Here is a 15,863-nt window from a genome sequence, read left to right as displayed (position 1 = left end):
CTTTTCCTTCCTTCCTTCCTTCCTTCCTTCCTTCCTTCCTTCCTTCCTTCCTTCCTTCCTTCCTTCCTTCCTTCCTTTCTTTCTTTCTTTCTTTCTTTCTTTCTTTCTTTCTTTCTTTCTTTCTTTCTTTCTTTCTTTCTTTCTTTCTTTCAAATTTGTAGCAAATTGCTTCAGGGACTTAAGATTCCACTCCCCAAATTTTTTCTTAAAAACATGATATCTTAAAAGAAATATAAATAATCTATTAGCCTAATATCTTATAATGTCACAAAAGATATCTTGTAGAAGTCAAGAACAAAATTCAAAAGTCCCATCTGCTATCAAGAAAGATGTCTTTCATCAGTCTGTACAACTATCTTTCACCAGGGCATCCCATCATACTAGAGTAGTTCTTTAGAAGACAGCAGAAAACATAGCCTAACTCTGCTTAGTAAGATTATTAAACCCTCCTTAGGATAACTCCTCCTCCCCTACTCCCCATCAGTGATTCACAAATCTTTTCTTAACCTTTTTAAAGGCTCTTGAGGCCAGAAAGGAGAATGGCCTTTGTCAACGTCCTCAAAGACCAACAAGAACCAATGGAAACTTGTCAAGAAGTATATGAAGAGAGATGTTCAGAGCCCATTACCAACTGTCCTTGGGGTTGTGTGCAGCTGCCTCTCACGTTTTGAAGGCCAGAGCCACTGTAAAAACCAGTCAGAATCTTCTTGTTCCACTGCTGTTGTCTCATGGGTGGTACCACTAGAGCTGGTCAAAGCTGATATAAGGGTGCTTGAATCAGTGGTGAAATTGCTACTTGCTACTTCCCAGAAAACAGCTTTTTTTGTGTGCATACCTTCATTCTAATGATTCAAGAGGATTATTTTAATGGTAGAAAAAAAAAAGAAAGGAAAGCCCAGAAACCCATGTATTATTTTTGCATTGCCATCATTGGATTTCAAATTATGCAAGGTCTTCCAATGATATCCAACAGCATCCTCCTGGATATGAAGATATAGATAACATTTGCAGCCAGATAACCCCAACACAGAATTTCAGGTAGACAAAGATGGGTAGAAATAGAAAATGCTGAAAAATCACCCTGATAGAGTCAAAATACTTTAATATTATGGATAACTATTTTTAATTAAGCACCTGTGATTATCAAAGTATGGCGAGTCATCAGGATTCTTATTTCAAAGAGGAGAACAGTAAGGAAGAATGCTAAGCAAAGATCATGACCTGATGAGCCCATTGACAAGACCAGAAGAAAGGATCCTTGACCATCATTTAAGAAGTATATAAAGGCTGTCCTTCTCCACCTTTGTAGCCTGCTGACCCCAAAGAACCAGATCAGAAAACAGAATAAAACCAAAACCTAAGAGAAGAGCTAAAATAGCCATAAAATCCCAAAGGATGATCATTTAGATTCTTCATTTCAATTACCGAGGGAACCCTAGAAAGACCCATGAAGAAGCAAGGCAGAAAGCAAATGTTCAGTACACATTTTGCCCTATAAAGACAAGCTTCTACAGACATTTTTTTCACACATCATGCTTTTTATACCAGATCTACCCCTCTCTTGCTACCTCTCTGCTAAAAATGGATAATATACTCTAACAAATGGCACTTCCTTTAATGAAGTTGACTAAGCTAAGTTACGCTATACCTTCATTTCGCCATATTCCATTTACCTTTTCAGATAAAGATCTCCAAACTCATCTGCTCTATGTGTTTTCTAAACTTTAGGGGTATTTATAGAGATGTAAAGGTGGATAATAAATCAAGTTCCTCTGTGTCACAATGAAATTGTTTATATACTTGTAAGATGAAAAGCCATTCTCTGCTAGTTCTATGATACAGAACTGCCTTTTTTTCTTTATGAATCTAAGTTGCTCAGCAGAAAGCAGATGACAAATGTCTCAGAATTATATCTTCTAGAGGACATATTCCAAAGGAAGCTCATAGCCATGCATTTTTGAATGAAAATGGCCTTTCTCCCATTATACATGGGCTAATATCTTAGAGAAAAGACAAAAAAAGACTCTAGGTGAACTTCTTATCATCTCCATTAATCAGAAATGAGAATTGCTATGTCTCCTCATCAGGAAAGGTGAAGAACCCTTAAAAGGAAGCTTAGGAATTGCAAATAAATTTCTATTTTCTTTCATCTGTCCAATTTTCCATAGGAACAACTGATAAAACACAAGACTTTGTTACCTGGCTTGGCTGTTGTGAGATACTCAGTCTTAGGTGGTGAATGGACAAACCACGACCACATCCAATTATGCTGCTCCTGAGCTGTTGTTTCAGGAATGGGATGAGTCTCTGAGTGCACAGGGGTGGTTAAAAAATCAATCACAGAACGGTTATTTAGTAGAGCCCCCACACCAGGGGGCTAGAGTTCTTTCTCAAGATCACATTCATTCTCTATTAAAAATCTCTCTCTCTCATGATGGAAATTGGGGAAGGCAGAGCAAAGAAAAGCCAGAGCTGTCAATGATCTCTTGAAAAATTCCTGAATTTCCTTATGATGACAGAAACACAAGTTCTACTACATTGTTGTAATCAGATGCCATTTTCCCTACCAAATGAATATCTTAGAATGCAGATCAGCCAACATAAATTTATGTCTCCTCACCAGAATGGAGCATAGGGTCAAACAATCATCTACATACAGCAAAATTGGGATTCAAGCTAAAGAAGAGTTTCTCCATTTTCAGTTTGCCATTGAGTTCCTTTGGGGAGGGGGGGTGATGGGGAGCTGGAAGGGTTAGAAGGACAGAAACCCATGCCAGGCAGATGGAAGACTTCAGAAGTAGTACAAAAAAACGCATCAACATTCAGAAAGGAAGAACTCCAGTTGCCGCCATTCATTCGTGCCATGGTACAAATGGGATAGCCAAGAAAAAATAGACAGACGGTATCCTATATCCTTCAGGATTCCCCCGTGAGAACAGTTCTAGCATGTCCCAAATCCATCCCAGACAGCCGCCGTATCCCCTGCCAAGTCACCGTGGCCCTCACCCAACAGTGCATGAGGAATAAACCGAAAGAAGACCCCTGGCTAGGAGAGGCAGTTGGGGAGTTGTAGACTATGGAATCAGACGACCTGTATCCTGCTATTTGCCAATGGTTTGGTCTTTGGAGAGTCACCTCACCACTCAGCATCCCGGTTTCCTCTTCTGTGGGAATATGGACAATCCTACCTGCCCTGCTTCTCTTATAGGTTTCTTGCAAGGATCGAATGGCTCTGTTAAAACTACAGATAATAATAATGCCTGAGCTCATGTAGAGAACACTTGACTTTTTTTTTTAATCCTTACCTTCTGTCTTAGAATCAATACTGTGTGTCAGGTTCAAGGCAGAAGAGCAATAAGGGCTAGGCAATAGGGGTTAGGTGACTTGCCCAGGGTCATACAGCTAGGAAATGTCTGAGGCCAGATTTGAAATCAGGTCATCCCAACACCAAACCCAATGCTTTCTTTACTATACCGCCATGTTATCATACAGCAGAAATATGATTATTAACTTTTCTATCTCTAGTTCAGAAATGAATTGTGTGAAGGGGACAAATAGGTGCCATCTTGCTGTCAAATCCTCAATTTTGTGTCTATGATGGGTCCTCAACATTCCCACTAGGAAGGGCAAGCCAGACAATGAGCCTCCCTCCCTTCAAAACCAGACAACGATCTTCCATCCAAAACAAACGCAATGAGAGCGTATCCCTCCATTCTGAAGATGTCCCAATGATCATTAAGAAACTTTCTCCGGAATGGCCATCTCAAAGATAATATCCATAATAATGATGATGAAAAGATGCTTAAAGATTAAATACTACATAGATCAATAAACTGACTGGATTTCCCCACTGTCACTGACCACTGAGGACAGAACTCATGCAGCAATCATGACCTCTACTTTTTGATGGATGTTGAAGTTGATTTTTTTTAAACCCTTACCTTCTGTCTTAGAGTCAATACTGTGTATTGGCTCCAAAGCAGAAGAATGGTAAGGGTAGGCAATGGGGGTCAAGTGACTTTCCCAGGGTCACACAGTTGGGAAATGTCTGAGGTCAAATTTGAACCCAGGACCTCCTGTCTCTAGGTCTGGCTCTCAATCCACTGAGCTACCCAGCTGCCCCGTTGAAGTTGATTTTGAGCAAGATGGGAGAGAAGAAAGAGAAGTGGATTTGGAACCAAAACACCCACGTTCTTTTCCATCCTGATTCAGATACTTTCTAACTATCTAGCCATAAAGGTGAGGGAAGTTGCTAAAACAATAGGAACCCCAGTTTCCTCACTTGTAAAGTGGGAATAATACTTGCACTTCCTCAAAGCACTATATGAGGAAGGCCCTTTGCAAACTTTAATGTGTTATGTAACAATCTGAATTATTTTTGTTTTTAGAGAGTCTCTTTGTCTCAGTTGTTTAGTCACTCAGTCATACCTGACTCTGTGTGACCCCATGGACTTTCAACTTGGCAAAGATATTGGAGTCGTTTGCCATTTTCTTCTCCAGTGTGCCCCCATTTTACACATGAGGAACTGATACAAACAGATATCAAATGACTTGATCAGGGTCACAGAGATAAAAAGTTATCTGAGACTGGATTTGAACTCAGATCATCCTGACTTCCAAGCCCAGTTCTCTATTCACTGCATGACCTATCTAGATATTACCAGTGACATTGCAGACCCTATTCAGAGTTAAATGTCAGATTTGAAGGGACCGTGGAGGTTATTTAGACCAGCCCCCTAATTTTATAGTCGATGTAATTAAAACCCATTTCACAAAAGCGAAATGACTTGGTCAAAGATAAAGTGTCACAACTGAGATCCGAACCCAGAGTTTCTGCCTCCTAATTCATTTCCACACCACTCAGTCACTCTTGAGTTCTTCTTTGTATGAGCAATCCCCCTCTCTTCTCTTCAGCTAGCGAGATATCCTTTAGCTAGCCTAACCATAGGAGAATCGAGGAATCCCGTTCCACCCAAAGTCTACCCACATTTTTGTTCAGTCATGTGTGATTCTTCATGACCCCATCTGGAGTTTTCTTGGCAAAGATATTGGACTGGTTTGTCCTTTCCTTCTCCAGTCCATTTTACAGCTGAGGAAACTGAGTCAAACAGGGCTAAGCGACTTGTCCAGGGTCATACAACTAGTAAGTATTTGATGCCAGATTTGAACTCAGGAAGTTGAGTCTAACTCCAAGCCCAGCAACCTGTGCACGGAGCTCCCGAGCTACCCCCCAATACAACTATTTCTAACTAGTCTTCATCTCTTCACTCTCCTGCTTTCATCTCAAGGTCAGAAAAAACTGAGCTGGGAAGCCAAGTCATCCCTACGTGGCTGCTGTTGGGCAATAAATTATGCTTCCTCTCCAGTCTAAACTATAGACCTAATGTTTACCATTGAGCATGTGTTATGAGTTTGGCCTTCATTTTGGCCTAATCCCCTCAGTAAATATTTTACCAGGACTGTTGTGTGTTAGGGGAATGAGTTTACAGTAATCCAGCCCTTTGAGGTCACTTATGATCTCATTTGGTGGTGTTAGCAAAGAAAGGGAGTTGGCAAAGCATAATGGGACCACCTGGTGGAAGGTGGCTTTGAAAAACGCAGAGGTCCTGGGTTCTAATCCTGGTGTGGATACTGAAGTTTATCATACAAAAGCAGACTTTTATTTTTGGTCTTTGCATCTCAGAACCCAGCACAGTGGAGTGCCACTTAAACACAAACTCGGGGATTTACTGGCTTGCTACTCGCTACCTATGTGGATTTAGATAAGTCACACCCTCCTCTTCATGTCTTGGTTTCCTCATCTATAAAATTAAATTATCTTATGGGTCCATCCCTCAATCTTATGACATTAATGATTTGACATCTCCAAATGAGCCATGCTTAAGAAACTGAGAGATCGGGGTAAAGAGGTGTCTCAGTGGGTAGAGAGCCAGGTCTCTAGGTGGGAAGTTCTGGGTACAAATCTGCATTCAGATACTTCCTAGCTGTGTGACTCTGGACAAATCCAGTCCTTCTTGTTCTTCTGAAGCCTTACAACCTGCACAGAATCAATCTAAGACAAAAGGTAAGGCTTTAAAAAAAATTTTAAAAAAGGAGCTCAGTCTTGGAAGGGGTGAGCTGCTCACTAGATAGCCCACCTTGTTATTTTATTTATTCCTTTGTCTGTTTATTTATTTATTTGTTTGTTTGTTTGTTTATTTATTTTTAAGCCCTTAACTTCTGTGTATTGGCTCCAAGGCAGAAGAGTAGTAAGGGTGGGCAATGGGGGTCAAGTGACTTGCCCAGGGTCACACAGCTGGGAAGTGTCTGAGGCCAGATTTGAACTAGTAGGGCATTTAAGATCCTGAAGAATAAGGACTTCACCTACTTTTCCTTTCTCAGTCCTTACTATTTGCTTTGTTTGTTTTTAATTTTTAAACCCTTAACTTCTGTGTATTGACTTATAGGTGGAAGAGTGGTAAGGGTAGGCAATGGGGGTCAAGTGACTTGCCCAGGGTCACACAGCTGGGAAGTGTCTGAGGCCGGATTTGAATTTAGGACCTCCCATCTCTAGGCCTGACTCTCAATCCACTGAGCTGCCCAGCTGCCCCCCACCTTGTTATTTTTCTTTAGTCAGCATTAAAACCCTTAGAAGATTCACCATCCTTGGGAACAGAACCGAAGTGGTTTGAATTCTCAAGAAGACTAAACTATAGTAGGAAATAGGGAAGAACTGGAACTACTTGGTGGTCAGTAGGGGATGTATTCATGGGGAATTTCTCTCAGTTTACATTCTGAATTTGGGCAAAATCAAATCTTATCACCCCAAAGTCATTCAGGAGTATGAATGTAAAGACAGTGCTATTGCTACTGTCTGAATTGGTAGAGTCATAGAAAGTGGAAAAGGTCCTCACCACAAGAATACATATACCAGGGGGCAACTAGGTGGCTCAGTGGATTGAGAGCCAGGACTAGAGACAGGAGGTCTTAGGTTCAGATCTGACCTCAGACACTTCTTAGTTGGGTGACCCTGGGCAAGTCACTTACCCTCCATTGTCTAGCCCTTTCTGCTCTTCTGCCTTAGAACCAATAAACAGTATTGCCTCTAAGATGGAAGGCCAAAAAAAAAAAAAAAAGAATATATCTACCATTAAGATTCCACCCTATTGTTTGGCAAATTTGGCCTGATCCACAACCTTCAAACTCAAACTCAAAACTATTGTCATTAAGAGTTTGTATAAGTAAAGAAGAAAACTACCCACCACAGGAGGAGAGTCCATCACAAATGCCCAAAGAAAGATGGCCTTAAGACTGAATATTTCTCAGTTAAGAAAATATTTCATCAACCTCACTCTCAACCAATCAGTAATCAGGAGTCCCAAGTAGCCAAATGAGGAGAGAAGACAAAAGAAAGTGATAGATATTTCCCAACCAGTCGGAAGCACCAAGAGACAAAAGCCCAACATGGCGACCACGCATCTTCTCTCTGGTCGTACCAGCGAACAATTTAAGCAGTCAGAAGCAGTATAGAAGGCTCTCCCCATACCCTGCTCCATTCAGGCAAAAACAACAGGCAGAACTTTTTTATTTTACACTGTCATCTCCTTCCTGAAGAACTTATTTGTTATTTATACGTCAGTTATCTAGAGCATTGCTGTGCCAGGTCCTTTCTGAAGAAAACGATTATCATCGAATAAGTTCAGCTAACTCAGACTTTTCCAATATTTGGGACCTCAGTCCACTATGGGTCACTTAAGTTTCCCTAAAAATTATTCTGGTGAGCCTAAGGGACACTTTGGATTATTTTACCTCTCTTCAAATCACAGAATCTGACATTGGAAGGAAGCAAGTGTTGAGATCTGTTAAGATTAAAATTAATATACAATAACTATTATACTAATAAACTATGAAGTTTATTAATAATAACTAAAGTTAAAAAAAAGCTAGCTAATGAAGCCATGGTCGCAGGGGGAAAAAAGAGATCAAGAGGTGGAGTTAAAGCCAACTCTATACAAAATGTGATGGAGAGATTAAAAGGAACTCTGGGAAATGCTAAAGGAATTCTGGGGAATGTATATTCATTCCCACTTATACAGGTCCGCTGAGTCAAACTCTGTCTATATGTAGGTTACTTCTATGGAGAAGTGGTCATCCAGTCTCTGCTTCAGGGAGTGAGTGTGAATTTGTTACTCACTTTGGGACAGTTCTCATTGTTAGGAAGTTTTCCCTGATTGGAAGGACAGATCTGCCCCATTCTGACATCCCTACCTTTTTCTGCTCTTTGTAGCCCAGCAGAAAAGCTAAATCCCTCTTCCTAGAGGCAGCCACTCCAATATACTCTCGTGTCTCTCCTAAGTCTTCTCCACATTAAATACCTCTAACTCCTTCACTCAGTTCTTGCATGTCACCGTCTCAACATCCTTCACCAATTCACTGATTGCCCCCTTCTGCACTAGGGAAAGCAGGGAGAACCAGGAGACCTGATAGCCTTAAATCTTAGTTACTTTCTTACCATAACAATAAATAATAAATTTAACAATGCTCACTTTCCACTGAATAATAAATCATTTAATTTCACAACTAGTTCCCAGGGTTGTTGCAAACCTCGAATCACTATACAAATGCTAGTTGTCATCATCACCATCATCGTCACCATTTATTCATTTTAGAATGCTTAGAGGGAGCATCAAGAGAACAGAATTCTGGAGGCAGCTAAGTGACTCAGTGGATTGAGAGCCAGGCCTAGAGATGGGAAGTCCTGAGTTCAAATCTGACCTCAGACACTTCCTAGTTGTGTGAGTCTGGGCAAGTCACTTAACTCTCATTCCCTAACTCTTATCACTGTTTTTTTCTTGGAACCAACACAGAGTATTGATTCTAAGATGGAAGGTAAGAGTAAAAAAAAGAGAAAATTCCTAATAACTCTTCTTGGTGGCCTCTCCCTGTAGGCATCCCCTCTTCTACCCTATGAAAGTCATTCTGCTCATTAGCATCGGTGTCATTCGTGATCCATACTCTCTGTTTTTCCTGGGAGATGGTCACTAGTAATTCTATGAAGTACCAAGGAGACAACTCCTATTGTGGCTCTTCCCATAAGACCTTGGGAAAAATGGCCAGAATTAAAGAGAATAGGAAGCTATGCACCAGGATTGTGTGAAGGGACTGCTGCCTTCCATCCTAAAATCTTTGTCTTCTCAAAGAAAGAAAGCTTTCCATAATGAGAGGTCTTCTACCAGAAGCTGGATGACCACTTTCCAGGAATATTATAAAGGAGAATCCTGCTTAGCTACAGTTTTGACCCAGATCCAGTTCAACAGAACCCAGCCCACATTTGTTAATTATCAACCACTTGTGTTGACTCTGTGCTGGTAATAAGTACAAGATGCCTTTGAGGCATTTATATATTCTATTAGAAAAACACACAACACAAATGACCTCTTGTGTTGCTTCCAATTTGGAGATTCTGTGAAATATTGTTCTGGTCGTGAAAGAGGGGACGAGGGAAAAAGTGGGGAGCAACTACGAACATTTTTACTTGTGTAATGATGTGTATGAAAGCGATGTACCATATTTCCTTTTTGGTCTCCGTGCTGTAGTCCCCATTTAGGAATCCAAATCCTAAAGCCTTGGGTGTAAATCTAGGCTATATATTGGCAGGGAGAGCCAGAGAGGGAGGAAGAGTATCTCTAACAAGGATCTTCCCTTGTCTGAGAGGGATCAGAAGAATTACCCACAAGCAAGATGAAGAAGCTTAGGGCTTCTTTGACAAGTGAAAATGGAAATGATGGTTTCTCCTTACTGGTGACTGCAGGAGAATCTGAGGGGTCCAAGTCCTCGTTGCTGTGGTCGGAGAAGGAAGTAGGCATTATATCATAGTACGAAGTCTGGATGATGGTGGAACTGCCCATGGTGCTCCTCTCCCCAGCAGATCCGCTGCTCACATCGTCGTCTGGACTGTAGTTGGAGTTGATGTCATCTGGATTCGTCCTGTATTCTCCTTTCTTGGTATAGCGGGTTCCGTCAGGATTTACAATGCCTGAAGGAGAGGGAAAGTATCATCAGGGCTTTGGATTCCCCTCGGTGATTCCCCAAGCCTGGGGAAAAGTTTGAAATCGTCAATGCATTTTCACTAAATATTGGCACTGGCAGAAAGGCTCCATTCACCATAGGACTAGCAATCATGGCTAAATGAGCACTTGGTGGTAGAAAAGGGGCCACGTAGACCTCAAAAGTATTGTGTGTATGGGTGTGGGTGTTTGCACTTATTTGTGTATTCACACATGTATGTATATTTGTATATGCAAAGTTATATTCAGGTATACACCTCAGTACCTGCTGTTTGTGATTTTGTCAGTGTAGGGGACTCCCTTTGTATAAATTCCCTCCACCAAAAGGGATTCACAATCCATCCTTTTTTTAAAAAAAAATCAAAACCTTTTATTTTTTATTTTAGAATTGATATTAAGTATCAGTTCCAAGACAAAAGAGCTAGGCAATGGGGGTTAAGTGACTTGCCCAAGGTCACACAGGTAAGGAATGTCTGAAACCAGATTGTAATCCATCCTTAATGGAATAAAAATACCCCATGAATCTGCCTTAGAAACATATATGTTTTGTTTTATTCTTAAACCCTTAACTTCTGTGTATTGGCTCCTAGGTGGAAGAGTGGTAAGGGTGGGCAATGGGGGTGAAGTGACTTGCCCAGGGTCACACAGCTGAGAAGTGTCTGACTCCAGATTTGAACCTAGGATGTCCAGTCTCTAGGCCTGGCTCTCAGTCCACTGAGCTACCCAGCTGCCCCAAAACATACATGTTAATATTACTCGTTTGTATAGGTAGTATTAGAGGCAGGATTGGAAACTAGTCCTTCTTCTTCTCCTATGACATATTGCATCTACATAAATTGCATATAAATAAACACACACACATATAAATAAACACAAAGTTCTGGTAAAGATTCTAGTAGAATCTTTTCCCAGTGAAGACAAACTAGGTCCACCTAGAGAGATAAAAAGAGCTGGTGATCCCAGTGGACCATCGTCTATGAATTGGCCCCCATTATCTTGATACAGTACTGAAAACAAGTGGTACCTTTGATGCTCATGCTTTGGATAGGAACATACAATAAAAATCAGAAGGGAACGAATAGTACCTATGGTGACTTGTCCTTCAAATGCACTCGGTATGTCTGAGACAGATGAGCAGTCTTCTTTGTCCAATGGGGCTGTGAGGAAGGAGAACAGTGCAAAAGGTCAGCTTCGTTGAAATCCTTGAGGATGGTAGTAGTCAAGAGCTAGTCCCATTTTAGGAAAATTAACTAAGATAACAAGTTAACAGTTAAGATAGTATTTTCATCATGACTTACTCTTTCTTCTAGAATTTGATGATGTCCCAACTCTTCCCAACACCATTCCAACTTAGTCCTCCTAATGACCACCTACCCTCCTCCACCCCTCAGCTGAGATCTTAGAAATGGAAGAGATCTTAAAAATCATCTCATTAGCAACATTTTATAGATTTTTTTTAGCCCTTAACTTCTATGTATTGGTTCATAGGTGGAAGAGTGGTAAGGGTGGACAATGGGGGTCAAGTGACTTGCCCAAGGTCACACAGCTAAGAAGTGTCTGAGGCCAGATTTGAACCTAGGACCTCCCATTTTATAGAGTTTTTAAAGAATGAGGGCAAGAGAGGGGAGGACACTTTTTCAAGATCACATGGGTAGTAAAGAGCAGACCCGGGATCCGATCTCATCAGGGAAATCTCCTTCAGAAACTTCCCAAGAGAGGAAGTTGCCTGGTGGGGTCTTTGTGCCCTAGATTGTGAAGTCTATTGTCATCATCTATTTTGGAGGGTTCTCTACCTCCCAAGTGATCATATTAAAACACAATATGTCACAAGCATGTATATAGAGCATCCAGCGTTTTATAGAACAGAGTGTTTTGCCTAAATTCTTCTGCAGGGATAGAAATATATGATGAAAATAAGAATAACAGGTTAAATGAAAACTGAGAGGCAATTGCAATAGTCAGAGATTCTGACTCAGTTTCCACTACATTAACATTTCTTTCCTCAACTAAATTGGGAAGATCCAAGAATGGCATCATATTAGTTAATGATTCCCAGTGACCGTCTAAGGGCTTGACAAGAACTCATATTTGCTATGAAAACATAAGTCAGATTCTTATTTGGTGTTGTTATGGAATCGGATCCATTTGAAGCTTTTCTCCTGGTGTTATTTGCTAGTCAATTAGTTATCTCACACCTGATTTTGGTTCTTTCCATTGCCATGAGTCAACACATCATTGTGTTTAGCTGATATCTTGAACCATGAAACCTGGGACTTCCCCACATGAGCTTCTCAAGAGGAGAGACTTTTTAACTAACAAAAAATGTTCATTTAACCAAAAATAACAACAGCAAAAACCCAACTGCTCTCTCTCTGCATCCTGGCTGTGTGACAGGTGATGACCTCTCTGAGATTATAAATTGTAGAATAGCTGAGCATCTCTATTGGAGCAGGGAACTTTTTTTTTCTCCCAGGGGCTCTCTGTGGGCCTCTGAGATACCTGCTAACTTTAAATCTGTGCTCAATGAGCCAATGAAACTACAAGTCCAGCCTCCCCCACCCTAAAACTACATACTGTGCATACCGTATGATTTCTCATCCAGGTAGTACCTAGGCTATTATAAAAATAATTACATCGGAAAATAGCAAAGATAAAGACACAGGACCACAGATTTAGAGCTAGATGAGACTTCCATCAAGGCAGCTGGATGGCGTTATGGATATAGTACTGGGCTTGGAGTCAGGAACACCTGAGTTCAAATTCAGCCTCAGATACTCACTAGCTATGTGACATTGAATCATTTAATCTCTGTTTGCCTTATATTCCTCAAATGAGGATAATAACAGCATCTACTTCACAGGGTTGTAGGCAGGATTAAATGAGATAATAATCAAATAAATAGAAATATATATTGCATAATATTAACAATGATATAATTACTAAAAATAAATATATATTTAATATTATTATTAATAATATAATCAACATTATTAAAATAAATGTATATTCAATATTATTAATGATATAATTATTAAAGTAAATATTATTAATGATATAATTATTAAAATGAATGTATTTAATATTATCAATGATGTAATTATTAAAATGAATTTATATTTAATATTATTAATGATATAATTATTAAAATGAATATATATTTAATATTATTGATGATATAATTATCAAATCAAATATATGTTTAATATTATTAATGATGTAATTATTAAAATGAATATATATTTAATATTATTAATGATATAATTATTAAAATGAACATATATTTAATATTATTAATGATATAATTATTAAACCAAATATATGTTTAATATTATTAATGATGTAATTATTAAAATGAATATATTTAATATTATTAATGATATAATTATTAAACCAAATATATGTTTAATATTATTAATAATGATGTAATTATTAAAAATAAAAATAAAAAGCTGGCAAACAAATACTTATTCACTTCTTCCCCTTCCCCATCAAGGTAGCCGGGCTCAAATTCAGCCTTGATTTTCAAGCCATTCACCCATTTATATGTTTCAGTTTCCTCTGTTCAACAAATATTTTGTAAAACTACAACACAAATGCTCTATTAAAGTCTTCAAACGAGTACCTTGGCTCTGCCTGTATCACAAATTTTGCTAAATATATCCCCAAATGGGACTTTGAACTTTCCTTCTCACTCAGTCTTGGGGCTTGGCAACATTCGTTTTCACGTGTCGCCTCTAACCCCCAACTTGATTTATTGCATTTTTAGCTTGAGCTGGAAGCTCCCCTCAACTTCCTTCAGGGGAGATTATCCTGATATGACATCAAGAACGCCCAGACCAAGGAAGGCCAAGTTCAGACCACTTCCCCAAACTCGATAGGCTGACACTCTGTGTCCCAATTGTCTCTAAAGAATGTCGGACGTGTTTTTAGCATTCCTTAGGCCCAACGTGATGGGTATACCAGGGAGGACAATGACCCCAAGAGACAGTCAATTAGGTTTGCCCTCCCTTCTTCCATAATGAAAACTCATTAGCCAGGCTTTCTTTCTACTTAATGGGCATTGCTGGACTAGAGAGAATTAGGGCAAAGAGAGGCTGCTCTTTCATCCAGTGCCCCTTCAGAGAGACCTCAAGAAAGCAAACAGTAAAGACGGAGCTCTCTCTGGCTCTCTATACCCCACCAGACAATCCACCTGCAAAGTAAACCCGTAGCTTTCAAAGTACGGCACAGACATCACCTACCAAGCCCTGCTTGGCTCTTCCTCCCAGGTACCTGTCCTCACTTATTGAAAAATGTAAGCTCCTAGACGTCAGGGGCTTTTCATTGGTGATGTATGCTCTAGCACATAGTAGGAGCTTAAGAAAGATCTGCCGAGTTAAGTTGGTGAATTTAGTGTAACTATTAAGTGCTCAGCACTGTGCCATGTGTATGGTAGTTCCTGGATGAATATCTGTTTAAGTCACTCTAATTCCATTCATGATTTGGCTAGACTTCTCGACTCTAACCCATTTTCAGGTTCTTCCTTCACCCCCACTAGGTTCTAAGCTCAGGCTTCTTTAAGCTAAGGTTATCGATTCGTTTCATTCAAACGACAAAGAACGCAAGAGAAATAACAAATACCAGCCTACCTGAGGCATTGAAGCAGTAGGTGTCATAGAGAGAGGTATTCGAGGCAAGGATATACACCCCAGTGTTATTGGCCGCACAGAGAAACCTGGGGGTCTTTCTTGGGATTACAACATGGCCCTCTATGAATCCATACCTGTAGAAGAAGAGGACGTGCCGTCATCAACCAGCTAGGACTCTCCTGGTGAACTAGAGCATAACTCAAGATCATAAGCTACCATTTTGAATGGATCTTTGCACCTCTCCCAACCCAACAGTTTGGATGTTCTTAATACATTTGTAGTGGATTGGATTTTGAAACTTATTCTATATTCCTTCATTTAAATTAGCCCTAAAGCATTTCAGGGATATTCAAGTTGGGTATAGACATGTTACAGAACATTCTAAATAAGAAACTACATGGGAGAAATGGAATAAAGGAAAGAATCAAATAAACGTACGACTAGAAAAACAGTGGATCAGTCATGTGGAGAGAAGAAGGGATAAAAAATGGATAGATCACATTCTCCATTGGTATTTGTAGAATACTGAGAGCATATAAGTAAGACTCCCAGAACATTAGATGGAAACCTGGTAGCAAATCTGTAGAAGGACATGGAGCAGAGTCAGTTGGGATAGGGAGGCACAGATGGATTGTCACCTTCCCTGCTAAAGGAAAAGCCCTCATCTGAAAAATGAGACAGTAGGAACTAGATGGCCCCTAAATCCCCTTCCAGCTCAATAGCCTGATCCCATAGTCTAAGATTTGATGACCACCAAACAACAAATGAGAGGTGATCTAATAATAGAGAAATGGTGCCCTAGTCTAATGGAACCTTTTTATTTTTTTAAACCCTTACCTTCTGCCTTATGATCAATACTATGTGTTGGGGGGGGGCAGCTGAGTAGCTCAGTGGATTGAGAGTCAGCCTTAGAGACAGGAAGTCCTGGGTTCAAATCTGGCCTCATACACTTCCCAGCTGTGTGACCCCCGGGCAAGTCACTTGACCCCTATTGCCCACCCTTACCACTCTTCTACCTAGGAACCGATACACAGAAGTTAAGGGTTTAAAAAAAAATACTATGTGTTGGTTCCAAGGCAGAAGAGAGGTAAGGACTAGGTAATGGAGGTTAAGTGACTTGCCTAGGGTCACATAGCTAAGGAAGTGCTGAGGCCAGATTTGAACCCAGGACATCCACTGAGCCACCCAG

The 15,863-nt window shown here is 40.1% G+C and overlaps 1 protein-coding gene across 1 annotated transcript in view; it reads right to left on the bottom strand.

Annotated features, from left to right (window-relative positions):
- Positions 1–15,863, bottom strand: part of CD44 (CD44 molecule (Indian blood group)) — a 119,218-nt gene that overhangs the window by 54,070 nt on the left and 49,285 nt on the right. The window contains exons 5-9 of the mRNA XM_044681850.1: positions 14,675–14,808; positions 11,132–11,203; positions 9,779–10,015; positions 2,200–2,307; positions 629–757 (exon numbers count right to left, since the gene is read on the bottom strand). Of these exons, the coding sequence (XP_044537785.1) occupies positions 629–757; positions 2,200–2,307; positions 9,779–10,015; positions 11,132–11,203; positions 14,675–14,808 (680 nt within the window). The remainder of the gene's footprint in view (positions 1–628; positions 758–2,199; positions 2,308–9,778; positions 10,016–11,131; positions 11,204–14,674; positions 14,809–15,863) is intronic.

Source organism: Gracilinanus agilis, chromosome 6 (genome assembly GCF_016433145.1).
Source record: "Gracilinanus agilis isolate LMUSP501 chromosome 6, AgileGrace, whole genome shotgun sequence".
Taxonomy (NCBI): Eukaryota; Metazoa; Chordata; class Mammalia; order Didelphimorphia; family Didelphidae; genus Gracilinanus; species Gracilinanus agilis.
Note: the sequence above shows the minus strand (reverse complement) of the source record. Positions and strands in the feature narration are given on the sequence as shown.